This window comes from Macrobrachium nipponense, chromosome 22, assembly GCF_015104395.2.
Source record: "Macrobrachium nipponense isolate FS-2020 chromosome 22, ASM1510439v2, whole genome shotgun sequence".
NCBI lineage: Eukaryota > Metazoa > Arthropoda > Malacostraca > Decapoda > Palaemonidae > Macrobrachium > Macrobrachium nipponense.
The window spans coordinates 38828081-38847728 of record NC_087213.1 but is presented as its reverse complement, the minus strand read 5'-3'; the positions used below and the strand labels follow the sequence as shown (position 1 = coordinate 38847728).

At 41.3% G+C, this 19648-nt stretch overlaps 1 protein-coding gene across 1 annotated transcript in view; it reads right to left on the bottom strand.

Moving 5' to 3' along the window:
- Window positions 1-18199, bottom strand: part of LOC135198604 (uncharacterized) — a 65708-nt gene extending 47509 nt beyond the window's left edge. Inside the window, exon 1 of the mRNA XM_064226336.1 lies at window positions 18024-18199. Coding sequence (XP_064082406.1) covers window positions 18024-18094 — 71 coding nt within the window. The 5' untranslated portion in view covers window positions 18095-18199. The remainder of the gene's footprint in view (window positions 1-18023) is intronic.
- Window positions 18200-19648: the final 1449 nt, after the last annotated feature.

The following is a 19648-nucleotide window of genomic DNA, read 5'->3' as shown; positions in this document are numbered from 1 at the left end:
TACGCGAGGTTATCTCCCCTCTTCCTGATGGAAGTCCTATAGGGCTCTACGTTATCATATCACCTGCTGGACCACCAAGATGAAGGTATCCAAAGACTTGTGTGATAAGTCCTTCAGGTAGAAAGAATTGAACACTGTCTGCCGCTGCTAGACCCCAGCCCGGAGGACTTGAACAGCTGAGAGATTCTTCGTGAACGTCACCGAAGGGCCTATTCCGCTGATGTCATGAGCCCTTACTTTGGTTGGGGAAGGGTCTCTGCTGTGGTCCAACTGGTATGCCCTCATAATCACTTCTCTCAACCAGAAGGAGATGATATTCATCAAAATCTCCCTCTTTTCCCAACCAATACTTATGTGAAGTCTCCTACAAGCCGGTTTGTGAGGGGCTGTCGTTTAAGGGGGGTGCCAACCACCGAATTTCGTGGAATTATTGAACTTTAGTTATAACAAAAATTCAACTGTTTTATGTTAAATAAACATGTCCTGAAGCAATAATGCTAAAAAACTTTCAGACTGGTTCATTGAAAATTTTGATAATCGCTTGTATGACACTGTGAAAACAAATTGTATGAATAATTCAGAATGGGATCAGATAAGTTATTCACTTTTTGGGACTGTTTTATGCATAAACAAACATATTTAGATGCTAAAATAAAATGATTAGATTGGTTCATGGACAATTTTGTTCATCGCTTGTATGGCACTGTGAACGACAGATTGCAAAAAACGTAAGAGAGTATTAATGATACTACTTTGGATCAAGTTTGAGACATACACTATTATGGACTGTATTACGATTAATAAATAGGTATATCTAGAAAAATTATTGCTACAAGATGATGTTTAGACTGGTTCATGGACAACTTTTTTCATCGTTTTTATGGCAATATGAACGACAAATTGTAAAAAAAAAAAAGAGTAAAAAATAAACATGGAAAACGAATGTAAAAATAAAATTGATTAAAAAATAGTTGTCCCCCATTAAAATATTTCATTTTCTCTAGCATTGGTGCAATAAAGAAAACGGATTATAGGGATAACTGGCTTCAGGAATCTAGATATTTCTCATTGTTTCTCATTTGAGTCCAGATATATTGCTCTTTTGCTGTTCTCTGCAAAATTTTTTTCGTTTTTTTTTCTTTTAAACTAAATGCTTCGATCTCCAAGAAGACTTAAACAAGGTTTGTGTTTATTTAGTATTATTTGTGGTAAAATTGAGAAGGAAATAGCCTTCAATCATTAGGTAGAATGTCATTTATTTAGATTATACCTAATGGGGTTTTATTGTGTCGGCGCTCCCAATAAATGCAAATTCTAGGTAATACATGAATCAAGAGAGAGCACAGTTCTATTCATTTGATGATAACTTAAATTTCAGGGCATATTTCTTATATGATGAAATAGTGTAAAGACCTTCTTTGCCCATTGATCACGATCTTGTATCTCATCTAGATTGTAAAAACCTGTGTCAAGACCCACTAATTACAATTTTGTATCTCATCTAACTAAGCACCATAAATCACATGTATATGTTTATATGTAGAATTTCCTGGCCTTTCCGCCGATATATAATTCATCAATGTATGTCCATTATGTCCTTTGTTATTACCATTCTATTGACTGCTAAGAAACATAAATTATTCTCTATCTGTGTGCGAGTCGCGGGCCCCGGGGGGTCGGGCACTCCGTTTCCGTCCGCATACTGCTACATATATCACGTCCCCAGGTACTAAATCCCTATGGGCTGCTCTATGAGCAAGAGCCCGTGCTGGCATAAGGCCAGCTTAATCTCGAACAACAAGTAATAAATCATCAATACCCAGCTCTGTTTCATTGAGACCTCAAAACTGGTGACCCAACGAGTGACGGTAAAAAGTGGTTTCGGCTTTGCCATTAACGCCATTATGGCCGTGCTTACTTTCAGAAGCCTTTAACGGAACCATACAGCGACAAAATTTAGGTTTCTGAAAACCACAGCCTCGGAAAACCACCCACGCCACTAACGGACTAATTGTGGCATATCTCCCTAGGTATATTCTGGTGTCTTTAAACAGTGTCGCAAAAAATTAGTGCACGAATTTTCCGAGACGTATGTTCCGCCCCTCCATATTTTCCCCTTTCTAACATAAAGACTATTTGTCAAGCATATGGCAGATTGGTGGCTGTAGTGAAATGGTTCCCTTTTGTGTATATGCATTTATTAGTCATCGCCTCTCCTCCCTCATTTCTTAATGGCAAAATTCTTGTTATTTTATAAATTATATGAAAAACAAAGGAATGTTTCCTTCTTGAAGGAAATTAATTTGATTTAAATGGGTGTAAGCTCGGCCAATGAGGCTGATGGCGATTGACCAGAATTGTACAGTAATCGTTCCTTTTTGTAGCCATCGTTGGGCTAAGTGAATTTAATTATTATTAAATGTGTTCAACATGTAATGTAATGATATTTGTTTCGTTTAAGTGTGAATTGATTTTTTGTGATTCTTAAGAGTTTTTGAGTGGTTGTGTGACCACATAGAATTTTTCCAAGTGTGGTGTGCTGAGCCACCTAAGTCCCGTGTAATTGCTTTGTAATTGCCTTGTTAATTTTAAATGAGTTTCGTTTTGTAATAAAAATTGAAAAAATCAGACATGTTTACCTATCGAGTTGTCCTTGTGCACGGGGTGGAACCTGTCCCCTAAGGTAGGGCTATCAGCCCATAACATCAGGCACGAACTAGTGAAAGTTGCCATAACATTTGCGACATTTGTGGTCCTTTGTCAACCGGATAGCCCTAAGGATCCTGTACCCGAGCAACAGCAGCTCGATTATGGTGATCGACATGTTCTGGTCATTCACAACTGCCCTCATGCCTTCTGTGTAACGAAAACGCTTAAACTAGGTGCTCTCCAACGGACCCTAGTTCGTTTGTTGCTCACGTTAGGGGCTATTTTGATGTTAGAGCCTGTGCTGTGCAAGGCTAGCATACCCATTGTGTTCGTGTTCATGCATGAGACGTATGTTCAGACATATTTCATTGTGTTAAATTGATCTGCCGCGAGCGGGCAGAAAAACGATCAGGATACTGTTAATGTAACATAAAGGGCGCGGTCATCTCCATTGTAACTTTTGGAATTCATTGAGTAACTCAAAATGACGGACACCTCTGTGACCCAAATTGAGTCCTTGTAGGCCTTCTGACCAGCACGATCAGTCACACCAATGCAAATCTCGTTAATTCATTAACTGTTAATGTTTATCAGAATTTGTTGGAGAGAATCCAAACTGACGAAAAACAATTACAAACTTTGTATGTGTCACATACAATTAAATTAGAGTCATCATTAGAGAGTAAAGTTGTTAGTATCCTGGAAGATACAGGACACGTAATAACCTTGTTATTTAGTCGTATCAACACGTTGACTAGTGTAACGCAGTCAACAACACGCTTACTGCGTCTCAAAGAGCTACCCTTAACCACGTTCAAAGGTGAAAAAGGTGAATTCACCACATTCACTGAATTGTTTGATGCTCATGTGCATAATAGACCTAATTTAGACAGTGCTGCTAAATATATCTATTTGTTAGGTACATTAGAAGGAGAGCTGCTCAAGGTCGTTCAATCCTTGAGTGTAACAGCTGCAAATTACCAAGTTGCCCGCAATTTGCTTGAGAAATATTACAGCAAACACTAGTCATTCTGCACAGAAGGCTAGCTGATCTTTTTGTCCCAAGGTGCAATTATGTTGAACTCAGGAATTTCAGCATAGAGCTAACTGTTTTGATCGAACAAATCAAATGTTACATCATGGCATGTTACTTAGTCTATCAATCAGAAGTTGTCGCAAGGACAAGTCCATTCAAAAGTAGTTGATTATCTGCATAAATGTGACTTTTCATTGAATGAGTTGTTTGAAGTGCTCGATTTCCTCATAAGATCAATGGAGGAATTTGCATTGCAAAGGGGAGAGGAATTGTCAACCACCCGTAAAAAGGTGAATGAAGCGAACGTTAACTGTGTAACTGCTTGCCCGTTCTGCAATATCAATCACTCAGCATCTCTTTGTGTAAAGTACTCTACCGTGGTGGCTAAAAAACGTTAGTTAATCTTGAATAAGAAATGCTTCAACTGCCTAGAGTCTGGTCACACCAGTAAGCATTGTAACTTAAACGTATTTGTAAGTTATGTGATGGCTGACATCACAGTTTGATTTGTGAGAAAGACAATGTGCAACCCAGATACGTCATGCTCACACACAATCCAAGTTATCAGTCCTCCTCAAAAACATCCCAAGTAGTCTCGCCGCCTGTAAAGAACCCAGGCACCAACTGTAAGATAAATCAAAGAACACATCAAAAACCAAAGATGAGAAACCGTGTGTAACTGCTAAGATGGTCAAGGACAAGCCTTCAACCGAGTTGCCAGCTACCTTATTGCCAACCACTACAGCTATTGTGTATTCACGTAGCAAACCCCCTTCCATTAGAGTATTTTTGGGTACTGGTAGCCAGCGCAGTTTCATTTTGAGTTGGCTTGTAAAGAAATTAGAATTGCCAGTTATTAAACGCTTTTTGCTGAATATTGCACCATTCAGCTCACAGATTGTGTACGGCGAGTATGATGTAGTTTCTTGTAAAATACACGTAGGTGCTAGAGTAATCCGCACTAAGCTCGTTGTTCACGATGATGTAAATACTCCCATACATAATGTTGGCCTTGCTAATGTAAAAGCGCATTTGCAGCGCAAAGGTTGCACTATGGCCAATGATAAAATTAAGGGCAATCTTCTAACTAACGTTAATATCCTGGTTGGGGCAGATTACTTTATCTTGTTCGTTCTCGCTATGGATAAGGTTGATGGAGTAAGTTTGTTTGTGACGCACAACGGCATAATGCCAGATGGTCACGTACCACAGTGGGCCATGGAAGGGATAAACGCATCTGTTGTTCACACAACCAGTGGGAGTCTTCATCCAGGACACAATCTCGGGGCACTGAATGCTGGTAGACATGGTTGCCATGCAGTCGGTCTTTCTGCCATTGAGAGAAGACAGCAACTGATCCCTGAATGTCACGGCCGCACTAGTAGCGGCAAACTGAAGCCCCATCCACTGCTACGGAACCCAGACCCGCCGAATATTCATTCTGGGTCATAAGTATGAATGGCGCTTCATCATCGCGGATGTCAGGTTCCCTCTACTGGGTGCTAATTTTCAGGAACAACACGACCTGCTGGTGGACGTCGGCCATAAATTCCTAGACGTCTTCAAGCTGGAGCTATGCCAAGTGCCGGGCACACACGCCAAGCACGGCATCTAGCATCTACCACCACATCACCACCACGGGCCACCGACACATGCCAAGTTTTACCCCCTGCCACCCAAGAAGCTCTAGGATGCTAAACAAGCATTCACAGAAATGGAGTGAATGTGTATTTGGAAGAAGGCATCAAGCATCCCCCCTCCACATGGTGAAGAAGCCAGAAGGTTCCTGGGGACCCTGTGGGGACTATCATTGATTTAACCTGGTGACAACTCCTGACTGTTACCCCCTGCCAAACATGCAGGACCTAACTGGAGCCTTACACAGCGCCAAAATATTTACCAAAATCGATCTACTTAAAACTTATTTTCAGGTGCCTGTACCTCCCGATGTACACCTTCTCCTACTCTATCTTCGGCCTTAGGAACGCCAGGGCCACATTCCAATGACTAATGGACAACATCCTGGGAGACCTACCTTTCTGTGTCTGCTACGTGGATGATATCCTGTTCTTCTCCAAGTACCCGGAAGAGCACCTGGGACACATGTGGGCTGTGCTGAAACGCTTTCAGAAGAATGGGTTGATCATCAGATTTGACAAGTGTTCTTTCGGCGTAGAGAATGTGGACTTCCTGGGACACGAAATCTCCGCGACGGGTGTCCGCCCCATGGCCTCCAAGGTCGGGGTGGTAAACCACTTTCCTATACCGAAGATGATCAAGTCCCTGCAGGAGTTCCTCTGCATGGTCAACTACTACCGACAATTCGTGTCAGAATCGCCTGCATCATGTATCCCTTGACCAAAGTGCTAAAGGGGAGACCAAAGACACTGACGTGGGAAATGCCGCAGCAGAGGGCACTCGAGCAGATGAAGGCAGAATTGCCAGAGCCACCAACCTAGCCTTCCCCGGACCCTAACAGTTCCTGAGACTTACCACCGATGCCAGTAACGTTGCCTGCGGAGCCGATAATGGACGGGTCACCCCACTTGCTCGCCTTTTTCAGCCACAAGTTGAAGCCGCCTGAGATCTGCTATAGTGCACTCGACAGGAAACTATTGGCAATCTACCAGGCCATGCTACATTTCAAATACCTCCTAGACAACAGCCCCTTCACCATCCAGATGGACCACAAAGGCTGTGCCGCTATATCCAAATTCAGGTGCACCATCAGCTACATCCCAGGAAAGAAGGTCAAGGATTGAAATAAATCCAGTCGGCCTGGGCATCGACTACGAAGGCCTGCTGAAGGAACAAGCCGCAGACCCCAAAATGCCAGCTTACCACACAGCACTCACTGCACTGAAGTGGAAGGATGTGCCAGTAGGAGAGCAGGGATCGACACTTCTCTGCAACACCAGCACAGGCCACCCCCATCCTCTGACACCAGCATCACGAAGGAAGCAGGTAATCGACATCATTCATGGCCTTCCCCATCAATCGGGACATACGACAATGCACCTGATGACCGAGAAGTTCATGTGGCACGGGATAAAAAAGGACATGCTGAGATCAGCAAAGAACTGCATACCGTGCCAGACAAGCAAGAATGCCTGGCACACTGAATCAGGCATCGTTGACTTCCCTCAACCATGAAGACGGTTTGGGAACATTCATGTGGATGTCATAGAACCTCTACCACAATCAGGGGGTGCCAGATGCCTCCTAACAGTCATAGACCGATCTACAAGATGGCAAGAAGCAACACCGATTGCAGAAGCATCTACATGCGCCTGCGTAGAAGCCCTACTATCAAGTTGGATTACCCGTTTCGGTGTGCCGGATGACATCACTACAGATAGGGGCTTGGCATTCCTGTCAGAACTCTGGGTCTCCCTGGCACACCTGATGTGGACAACGCTCCACAAGACAATGGCATATAACCCCGCAGCCAACGGAATATTGGAAAGGGCCCACCGTTCGTTTAAAGCAGCACTGATGGTACGGTGTACCGACGAAAATTGGAAGGCACAACTACCCTGGGTCCTGCTAAGTCTTCGAACAGCACAAAAGCAAATGGCAAAGCATCTCCTGCAGAAAAAGTCTACGGGGAAGCACTGGAAGTACCAGATGAATTCTTCCCCACGGAACCAGACGACTGAGATATGCCCCTCAGAAGACTAAGAGAAATAGCAAAGGAATTCGCACCCTGCACACAAGTCTTCCTGAGGGATGATGACCACTGCCAACCCCTGTCCAGACCATACAGAGGTCCGTACCGTGTCATCACAAGAAACTCTAAGGCCACCGTCGTTGACATCCACGAGTGGGAAAACTGGGTATCTGTTGAGAGATTAAAGCCAGCTTTCCTGATGGATAACAAAACCCAGGAAGAGATCAGCAGACGTCCAAGAATTCCTCCACAAAACAAGACCTCGAGTGAAGGAACCGACATCCCGAGACGTGGTTGAGGCCGTCCCAGGGTCCGGATGAAAGACAACATCCCAGCAGGCCCACCACACGACCCAACAGTCGAGACCGCCCCACAACCTCAAATATCAAGAGCTCGGGGATGGCTCCTGATACCAACAAGATATTGTGATTAACTGTACAAATCTTCCAATTATTCATTATTAATTGTGTCTTACTTAACTATTCATTATTAACCGTTAATAATTGTCTTGGGGGGAGTACTTGTAAAGACCTTCTTTACCCACTGATCACGATCTTGTATCTCATCTAGATTGTAAAGACCTGTGTAAAGACTTTCTTTACCCACTAATCACAATCTTGTATCTCATAACTAAGCAGCAAAAATCACATGTATATGTTTGTATGTAGAATTTCCTGGCCTTTCTGCCAATACATAATTCAGCAATGTATGTCCATTATGTCCTTTATTATTACCATTTTATAGACTGCTAAGAAACACACATTCTTCTTTACCTGTGTGCGAGTCGCAGGCTGCGGGGGTTCGGGCACTCCGTTTCCGTCCGCACACTGCTATGTATATCGCGAGCCCAGTTCTGTTTCAGTGAGACCTCACAATAGTTTTAGTGCAAAAATCAGCTTTTGTACTGTAATAGTCTCATAGTGATTGAAAAATATGCTATAATGTTTTTCTTTTGCTGTTTTCTTAAAACTTACATTTTTACATAAAAAAATAAATGCTTCAATCTCCAAGATGACCGAATAAAATTCAATGGAACTTGTACACCTTATATATCTATAATTACAAGTGGGGAAAATTATTTTTGAGTGCAGCTTTTTTTATTTGCCATGTTATTTTGCAAAAGTTTCAACGATATTTTTCAACTGCAAAATTTATGTATTTAGAGGTCGAACATCATCTTTTCCCCATGTATTTTCTTGGTATTAGTAAGTTCCTCGTTGGATGAGTCGGTTACAAGCGCGACTACGAATCTCTGGTCTGGGTTTGATTCCCTGCTCTGCCATTGTGAAATTAGAGGAATTTATTTCTGGTGATAGAAATTCATTTCTTGATGTGGTTTGGATCCCACAATAAGCTGTAGGTCCCTTTAATAAGTAACCAATTGGCTCCTAGCCACATAAAAATATTTAATCCTTTGGGCCAGCCCTAAGCTTGGTATTAGCTGTAAAATAATTGGTAAACGTTTTAAGCGAATCCTTTCAATCATAAGGTAGAATGAAGCACTTTCTGTATAATGGCATTAGCACACCCCTTAAGATAGGCTTTCAATGACCTCACTGTATCAGGTTTCTGGGTCTTCACCGTGAACTCTCGAAGGAATGTGAAACCAATAGTTGTCCAGACATGGGAGTGGTAATGTAGCTCCCCTACTCTCTTAGCTGAAGCTAAGGTCAACAAGAAAACCGTCTTCAGTGTCAAGTCCTGGTTCGATGATCTTCTAAGAGGCCCATAAGGTGTTTGCCTCAAGCAGGCTAGGATTTTGGTTATGCCCAACTATAGAGCCTTTAGTTCATGTGGAGAGCAGCTCCTTTCGAAATTTTTAATCATGTCTAACAGTTCCCAAAGAGATGAAAGGTCTATGCCCCTGTGCTTGAACACTAGGGCCAGAGTGGCCCTATATCCCTTAATTGCTGACAGGTAGATAGATAGGTAGATAGATAGAAATATGCTTAAAAAATCACAGTAGATGCACGTGACTTTATTAAATAAGCAAATACCACAGGTAAATGATAGTCAGAAATCCAAGTGCTTTCGTCTTTACTAAGACATTGTCATTAGATCCTTGACAATGTCTTAGTAAAGACGAAAGCGCTTGGATTTCTGACTATTATTTTCCTTAGATAGAAACATATTGACCAAAACATGTTAATAGTAGGAAACCAATAAAAAATAGCATAGGTACCCTAAGGGATAATAGAGGAAACCTGGTGAACTCAGACTTGGATAAAGCAGAGTTATAGAATAAGTTTTTTACTAGTGTTTTCACAACTGAAGACACTACCTCAATATTGGAACCTGCTGTTAAATATGAAGGGGTAGAACCATTGGAAAAAAATATTGACAGGAAAGGACTTTAAAAACAAAATAGATAAACTCAACAATTTCAAGTCTGTTGGCCCAGATGGAATTCATCCAAGAGAAATTAAAGAGCTAAAAGAGGAGATAGTTCCTCATCTATATGAACTCTACAGAAAAAGTGCAGAACAACGAAAGGCTCCTAAAGGATGGAACCTAGGTAATGTGCCCCCACTTTACAAAAAAAGGTCCAAGATTAGAGCCGGGAAATTATAGACCAATCTGCTTAATGTTGGTCATTTGTAGGATTTTTGAGTCCATAATTAAAGATTAAATTGTGGATCAAGTTGATTGAAACAACTGGTTAAACAGCCAACATGGTTTCAGACAAAACAGATCCTGCCTATCAAACCAAATGGAGTTTTTCCAAAACATGCTTGGTATTTACGGCAGTAGTAGAACAATAGATATACTCTACTTAGATTTCCAAAAGGCCTTTGACAAAGTTCAACACAAGAATCTAATGACAATAGTTAGAGCTTTAGGAATTGAAGGAGAAATGGCAGATTGGATCAAATACTGGCTAACTTATAGAAAACAGAGAATTGTAATAAATGGCCCTGTCTTGTTTTTTATTTAGATCAATGACACTGATGTAGGCTTAACTAGCAGGATAGCCAAATTTGCAGATGACACCAATAAGGTGTAAATGCAGCAGACCCAGATACAGCGGAAAATTTAAGGAATGGCCTAAAGAAAATAGAAGAAAGTAAAAAAGATGGCAAATGCCTTTTAATTTGGATAAGTGTAAAGTGTTACAAATAGGAACAAACAATCCTTATACTAATTACATGATGCTTGTGAATGACAAAAATAGTGTCCTTATACTAATTACATGATGCTTGTGAATGACATAAATAGTGTAGAACAAGAGTCACTATTACCAAGGACTTCACATCCACAAAACAGTGCATGAAAGCTGAAAAGAAGGCCCAGAAACTAGTGGGATACATAAAGAGGCAGTTCAAATACAGAAACAAGGAAATGGTGCTGCGGCTCTACATATCAATAGTTAGACCTCATCTTGAATAGACAGTTTGGTCACCAACAACTAAGAAAGGACAAAACCAGATTAGAAGAGGTACACAAGCATGAGCCACAAAGTTAATTCCATCCATCAGGCAAGTAGGTTATCAAAGACAACTAGAGAGTCTGAACATGTGTGGCTTGGAAACACGATGATTGAGAGGACAACTAATACAAACATTCAAAATACTGAAAGGCATAACAAAGGTAAACAGTAACCTATTTACCTTAGACGAAAACCAGAGAAGAAATAATGGACGGAGGCTAGAACTGAAAAGATACTACACATCCCATTGTGGGAACTTCATTACATATAAGATATGTGACACATGGAATAAACTGCCACTAGAAGTTGTAAGCAGCATGAATGTGAAAGAGTTTAAAAGAAAGCTAGACAAAATCATTAGAACACTGTGAATGAACAGTAAAACCTGTTCCAAGAGATAAGTAACCACACGATGTCTCATGGGATGGACTAATAGGTCTTTGAGACATCCTAATCCTTGTAACTCCTTGAAACATATACAGTTATTAAAATTACAAGTTCTTGAATACAGTCCAACAAATATGCATAAAAAATGCATAAAAATGCATTATATGTGCATAAAAATGCACATATAAATCCTTAAAATAAAACAAAAAACATCTAAACTAGAACACTTGAATCATATTATATAATATTATCCTTAACTGTGACAACTTTCCTTTCGAAGCATGAAACTAAATATACTCTAGAAGAAACAAAAAATTATAACATCCAACATACCAAACAACACCTTTTAACAATTCTCAGTACTTTTCTCATACATACGAAGACAGAATTAAAAGTATTATTTTACACTGTTCTACTGTTCTGACTTATCACAATGGTCCTGAAATATGTCCCCAATATGTACTTTTAAAATTATAATTATGTCATATGATCGGCATTCTTGGGCAATGCTCCAAAACATATGCCTCTGTCAGTATAGCACTGCAAGTACCTACTTTTCCATAGGTAGACTGCCATGACTCCTCCTACCCCACCTACCGACCTCCAATGCCAGGGAGAGATATGAAAGTCTAAAGTCCTCTCGTGTTTGGGGAATCTGCGCTTAACCAAACAAATATCATGAACGGAGGGGACTGTGTTGATGTCATGTCTTTTAGATGATTCTGAATTAAAAACTTTATGCTGCAGCCATCTTTATAGCGACTTTTACATCATCTACTCTTGCAATTATTAGTCCATAGAGATATGTTCAGTTGTCATACCTTTCGTGCAATACAGTGTTTATTATTAACATTAGAGTGTCATCATCCATCACAGACCGCTCGCAGTACATTTTAGTAAAGAACTTTCTTTGTGTACTCTGAATAAAGTCCTGCAACAATGAATACCCTGACTCAATATAACATAAATCGTTACAAGTAGTTTCTCTAACACCAAGTAGTAATTTTAGTGCCAAATTATACAGTTTTATTAATGGCCTCAGATAGGTGTTCAGCCAAAACTCATGCCCGTACATTATGACAGACATTAAAACTGCATCATTCAGTGCTACTGTGTCATACTATAGCAGAAATTCCTCAACATTTTCCTGCAGCCCCAAATATTCCAAGATACTATTCTCAATAGCAAATTCCCATTTATCAATAACCACTCCATCCTTGTAAAACTTTTGCTCTCTTACATTAACCATGATATTACAACTAACATTATCTGGGTGTTTTTCTTTCTTCTCAGCATCAAATAGCCTCTTCCATTCAGCAAGAACACTTCGATGCACGTCTTTCTTGATGTATATTTTTTTATATACTTCTCTGTCACAAAGCTTCAGGGATTTTGCCTTCTACAGTACTGCATCATGGGTTCCCTTAGAATCTGAGAGCCATCTGCTCTTTCTCCTCTATCAAGCCAACGAATTGATGAGATACTGAAGATGCCCCTAACACCTCACAAATTTTCATGACTTTATCATTATCCACTTACAGATTTTCAAGGTTACACTCTCGCTCCTTCCTGTCAAATGCCTCAGGAAAACGTTGCTGCCTTGATATTTTATGAGACTAAAAGTTCACTTGTTGTAAATCAGCGATCCTCCTGTTGAAGGGATCTCATGGGATGTAAAGGTATTCTACATGTGGATCAGTTCTCACATTACATCATTGAACTTCTCTGTCTCTGTGCAACTCAGCAACATCAGGATCCATTGCAGCCATAATGCAGTCAATCAATTCATCCTTATTTATAGCTTTGAGCTGGCCTCTTGGTTACCTTTGCAACTCACTCAGTGATTTAGGCATTGCAGCTATGTAGTCCAAAAATTTTTTGTTTTTTTTTTTTTGTTGCAATTCACAGCACTAACTTATCCATCCTTGTGAGAAGGACAGCACTCAGTACAATGACTTCTAAACTTATCATTGGGTAAACCTTTACATGCACAAAACAAAACGTTTCCAAACACAATAGAAAAAGATCCAGAAAGAAGAGAGTCACGTAAACAACCTACATTGCTATGGCAACCAAAGGAAAAATTTATGATGGGGGTTTAGATCATATCTTTCAATAGCACTATACACCCAAAATATGTGTCCCTCGGCAATCTAAACATTGTTACTGTATACAATGGTTTCATAAGTACATTCAAAATGGCAAAACTCCAAAAATCTCACAGTAGAAAATGGCTAAAATAGCAAATGTATGCAGGGCTGCATTGTTTACAATTACTTTTTAGTGCTGCTACCTATATCCTCCTGATGCAGGAAGAGGACGAAATCTGCCACATCCTTTACAGATTCTCTGAGGAGATGGAGAGCTCTTCCACTGAACAAATGAAGAAAGGCTCTCTGTTTTCTCTGATATAGTCTACAGGAGGGCATGGGAAGGATTTGGAGAAGGCCTTTGCAGTTTTCCCTGAAAAACCTATGAAGCTGGAGGGAGGCCACTGCTTGATTTTACCACCCGCTGCATTCTTGCTTCAGCAGGCTAGGAATGAGGGGAAGTTCCCTTGGTACATCCACTAACAGGTGGAGGAGGCTCGCTTACCATTCTGCTTGTGGCCACTTTGGAGTTACAAGTGTCATCCTCAACCCCTGGGACATGATGACTTTCCTCATCAGTTGGCTCAATGGGGGTAAGGTATAGATGTCTAGGTTGTCTCAAGGGTGCTGGAGGGTGTCTTGCAGTATGGCTCTTTGGTCAGTGATCAGAGACCAGCACAGGGGAAGCTTGGTTTTCCCTGCTGTGGTAAGTAGGTCCAATCACGGCCCTCTCACAGTCTCGCAGTTTTACACCCCGAGCAACATGAATATATGCCCTGTTTCAACAACCATTCTGTCCCCACTATTTGGCCCACCATGTTTAGCTGAGACCCCATGAGCTTCTTCTTTCTGGGGGTGTATCTGGCTGACAGCAGTAGTACCCTGATCTCTGACCATTCATACATTCTCACGTTCAGGCCATGAGAGACTGTGCCCCTTGTTTATGTATGTGACCACTGAGGTGTTTTCACTCATCACAGTTGGGGACTTGCCTTGAGGGAGAGCTTGAAAGTTTTGGAGTGCCGACCAGACTGCTCATATCTCCAAAAAGCTGATGTGCTGCTGTTGCTGCTCGTCATCCCAAGTACCTGAAATACTCATGCTTTGGGTTGTGTTGGAGTATATCAGCATCTCTGGGGGTGGGTGGCTTAGCTGTACCCTGCAGGTGGTTCTTCATATTCCTCCACCACTACAAATCCTCCAGTACTTTGTCACTTGTAAGTTTTGTATCCTGGTCTCCAAGACTCTCTCGTTTGTATCCTTCTGCTATTGAAGGAAGCAGATATGAGACCTACCTGGGTATCAACTTCTCCAAGGACACCAGGTGACCCACCAGGACCTGCCACTGTTTCACTGGTTGATGTTGGTTTAGCAGGAAGAGTTTGAACACTTTTGGTTGCTCACCTAACCTCCCTTGTGATGGGTAGGTCTTTACCCTCACTGTGTCGATCCTCATACCCAGGTACTTGATTCTCTGCTTCAGTACTAGGTCTGACTTTTTGCATTGAGCAGAATTCCTGTGTCCTTGCATAGCGCCAGAATCTCGTCCCTGTCCTTCAGGGTTTTCTTCTTAGAGGGTGCCAGTATGAACTGGTCATCCAGGTACCTTCACAGTCTGATAACCCTCCTGTGGGGCCATTCCAAACACTTGAGTAAAGAACTAGGAGCTGTCACAAAGCCGAAGACAAACTGCTGGAACTTCCTGAAAGAGAGGTGTATTGGGATGTAGAGGTATGTGTCCTGAAGGTCTATCAAAACCATGAAGTGTCCTTTCCTGATTGATGCTAAGACCTGTCTCCATCTTGAATGGAATCAGTTGAAGGAGGCTATTCAGGGTTGACAAATCTATGACAGGTCTCCAACAACCTGATGGTCTCTCCCCTAGAAGTCCTGGGTAGTGGGTCCTGGTGTGGTGCGGTTTCCACTTTTTTCCGTTGTATGGTTGACTGGGAATACCCGATGGGGAAAGACTGAGTGTTATCGGGCCTTCCAACTCTGTTCCATCCTGATGACCAGCCCCAGGAATGGAAACTCTGTTTGCATCAGCCTTCTCTATGATCTGCCTCCCAGTAGAGATTGGCCACTTCTCCTGGTCCTACCAGAGCTGTCTCATCTCGATGATCAGTGCCGGGAGTGGTGTGAGGAGGGTCAGAACACTGATCTGTCCTGTTTGACCCTTGATCTGGGTTGTATTCTCTATCTGCTTCTCAAGCGAAATCGGGAACTTCCTGTGGTGGAGTGCCTGGATGAGTTGCTCCTTTAGCGACACACCCCTCCTTCTTGAGTGGTTCCTTTGCAGTGATGTCTCTCACCTCTTGGAGGACAGTCACAGCTATTCTTTCTCCCATCTCGATGATCTTGTTGCTGATGAAGGCAGGGAGGAGAAGCCTGACTCAGCTGGTGGGATCTGTCTTCAACGTCCATCAAATCCACAGGTCCAATCTTTCCACCTCTGGTACTTGACTGGTTGGGAAAGACTGCAGTTAATCTGGCCTGCCCCTCTTGCTGCTTGCCGGCTTAGCATCCTCTAATTCCATCATGCTATCGCTCCCCTCTCCATGGTTCAGGTATTGATAGAGTGCTTGTCTTCTTCTACTTGATTTAGTGGGAGAAACAAATCCTTAGCAAGCATCAAGGGTAATGGAGGTTTGTGGAAGCAAAGATGAGGGGGCAGGGGAGATGATTGGTGTGGGTTCTAAAGATGGAGGTGGTTTTCTTCCTCTGTCACTTCTCATATTTTCCCCACGTTCCTCACAGCGAGACTCGTGGGAACATTTTCTACTGCTAATGGAGACATGAACTTAGTGCAGGGCTTATCCCTGTCTGCGCACTGACATACCTCGGACTTAATGTTTTCTTCTATCCTATTTTCAACACTGAATCACAGAGAAGTCACTCACAAAATGCATATACTTCTACGTTCTTTGTAAAACTAGGAGGGGGTTCCCCTTAACAAACACTAAGCAGCTGAACTATTTTCTACTCTTAGGGAGGAAGATACCGCATGATTCAGTTTGTACACTTAGGGGATTTCACTTTCTTGCTCTGTACAAGGAACAAGAACAAACTTGCTAGAACACAGAAAAACCATTCATATGGAGACAGTGAAGATGTAACCAAATGTCTGGCCTGTTAATAACTACACATGTAGGGGACTAACAGCCAAGCCAAAAAGAATGTGGCGGGATCACAAGCAAAGCAAAGAAAGCAAGCAGTCTTCCCACACTTACCTTAATCATACCAGGTGACAAATTTTCCCACAGCCGAACATTCCCCTTTACGTTACTATTTACATGCAGGATGGTTAGTTCAGCAAGGAAAACAAACAAAACCCCCACATTCATGTACTCACCAGATATGACTGACTTCAGGGCTAGACGCTGTGCTGTCTGCTGGATATAGGCTAGTCGTCCTGACACAACAACCGCTGAATTTCACCACCTAAGACAGACAAGCACCAAAACCATACAACAACTCAAAAAACAACACCCCAATCACTTTGCAAACAAATACCAACAGCTCGAAAACAACACGACAAATCATAAGACAACCCCAACCCAGCACAACAAACCACCACCACCAACACTGTCTCAAACAGACCACTCATGAAACCATCAAAACACAAAATCAATTGCAAAAAACCTCTTTAGCTCAATAGTCACCAGACAGATGCATGCACAACAACCATACAACATCAATATCAATAAAGAAAAACACAAATAACACTGGCTACTTCTGACTGGCTGTCTTTTCCTGCTTACTGACTCCTTCCGACTCCTGTAATGGACTCTTGCCATTGATATACTCGGCGACTTCTCCAACAGACAAGCCAGATGCTTACGCCACCATCAAACCACTCCTTATTATCCATCCACCAATTGCGATCTTTCTCTCTCTCTCTTGATCACTCGCCCACTCACAATCTTCAGAAAAAGACATATCCACTTACATACTATCACACAGCAACACCAATCATGAAACATGACATGTCAAACATACAAAAACATTTAAACTCTCAACCCAACGATACTTTCACTTACTCTCTCGCTCTCTCTTTCGCTCTCTCTCTCTCTCTCCTGCAACCCTCGAAGACATTGCCAAATGTACTAACTACCATTATCACTCGTCCATAAGAACAAAGAAACAGCACGAATGAAATACGAGATGACTCAAAAGCATATGAAAGCTACTGTAGATGTATACACAGTAAATGAGGATAGCCTGGCCTAGGTCACACATGACCATAGGCCTCGAGTTAGGATTTTGTGTTTCAGAGGTAAATCAGTAACAGCCAAAGTGTGTCAAGTGCTAATACTCCATATATAAAAGCATAGGTTCATATAAGTAGATGTATTAAGAGGTTATTGTTATGGAAGTTTTCAGTACAAGGGGTTTATCCACAACTCGGCAATTAAAGTATAGATGAAGCGATGAAGCAGTAACTGAAACCTGATGTTTTTTCTATATATATATATATATATATATATATATATATATATATATATATATATATATATATATATATTTGTGTGTGTGTGTGTGTGCATACACATTTACATAAAATTAAGCAGCTTCTTCTAACAGAGAGTGGCTCAAGGACAAAACATCAGGTTTCAGTTACTGCTGCATATATACTTTAACTGCCGAGTTGTGGATGAACCCCGTGTACTGAAAACTTCCATAACAATAACCTCTTCACACATCTACCTAGATGGCTTGTCAGCAGCCTGCTTATCTCCTCTATACACTGCTTTTTGAACCAACCTTATTTGCTGCCGATGTTGCTTCGTTTGACTGACCATCTGGTTGAGAAGATCACGTTTGGTCAGCGTCATGGAGACCTTCCCAGACTCTTGTTTAGCGCTGATCCCTGTCCCTCCTCCTCCTCCCTTTTCTGTCACCCCTTCACCACCATTACCTCCCCCAGGTCCTCCTCCGGGACCAGGCTCACCAGCCCCTGGACTTCTCCCTACCGAAAGTTTTTCTGCGGAATGCACAACTTTCCTGTCCGGCGATACCAAAAAAAAAAAAATAAAAAAATAAAAATAAATAGATAAAATGATTACCATACAATGTAGAAAGATTCGAAGCATTTCCCTTTCCTCTTTTTCTCATTATAGCTGAGTTCTTAGAACAAGAGAATATGACAGCAGTGATGATCTAAGAAACCCACTAGAAGCCACAAAAGGTCAAACAAGACCTTGGTAATCTTCAGCGTTAGTGCAAAGCATATTCACATTCCGAAAGCCACAAGCCCACTGGCTTAAGACAATGCTGTAATTATCACGGTACAGTTTTAGCAAGGTTCTAAGGGCAATAAGGTTAGTAAGGCATTATTTCAGCGAGGGCAAAATATGAAATGGACTTAGTGGATCATAACCTTTTACATACAATAATAACTGTTGCATTATATTACTTTTAAAAGGTTTATGACATTGTGAAACTGAGGCAGACAACTTGAAAATAATCAATAATAAATGGAAAGGCCAAAGAAGAGCATAAGTTAAGTTAAATTTACCTGGCATACTAAACACTAAAGTAAACAGCACAGAAAAAGTGATAAGAACTTCGTAAGATTACATAATTTGTCTATCTTGAAACACTTTTAGATAGATGAAATCTGGCAGTGCGGTTGAAAATGCCAATAAGTTAGTATTTTCTAAGGATAACTAAAAAAAAAAGCTTATCAGATTCAGGCGAAATCACTATTCCATTTTTATTGCTCTTTGGTATATAACTCACTGGGAGCAACTGCGAGGGTGAAACCCAAAACAGCTTAGTCCCAAAATAGCTAGTTCAAAAGAGCTAATACCAAAATAGCTAGCATACCAAAATAGCTAGCATACCAAAATAGCTAGCGTACCAAAATAGCTAGCATACCAAAATAGCTAGCATATCCAAATAGCAAGTGTACCGAAATTGTTAGTTCCAAAATAGCTTGTCCAAAACAGCTAGTTCCAAAATAGCTTGCTCAAAACAGTTACTTCTGACGGTAGTATCTAAGATATTTAAAATATTAGTTTTAGTTTGACAACAGACATCAAGTGATTTGGATTTCCTTATAAGTGATCTTGCTTATTCGTCTGAAACAAAAGCGCCTAGACTTACAGCCAAGGACAATTACCACGGATTTTGAGAACAGTTATGGATGCTTTTAAATATGTTTTTGAAAATGTGGAGATTTAAAGATGTTTCCTCCATCTTTCACAGGCAATTTGGAGGAAAATTCAAAGTATTGGTCTAACAAATAATTATGACCGATGCTAACTCCCGCCTTTATTGTAAATTGCTTGCTGCAATAGCATTCCTACCCCCAGATGAAATAACACAAGCATTTGAAGAGTTGCTGGACACACTAGAAATCTTAAAATGGGGCAAGAAATGGAAGA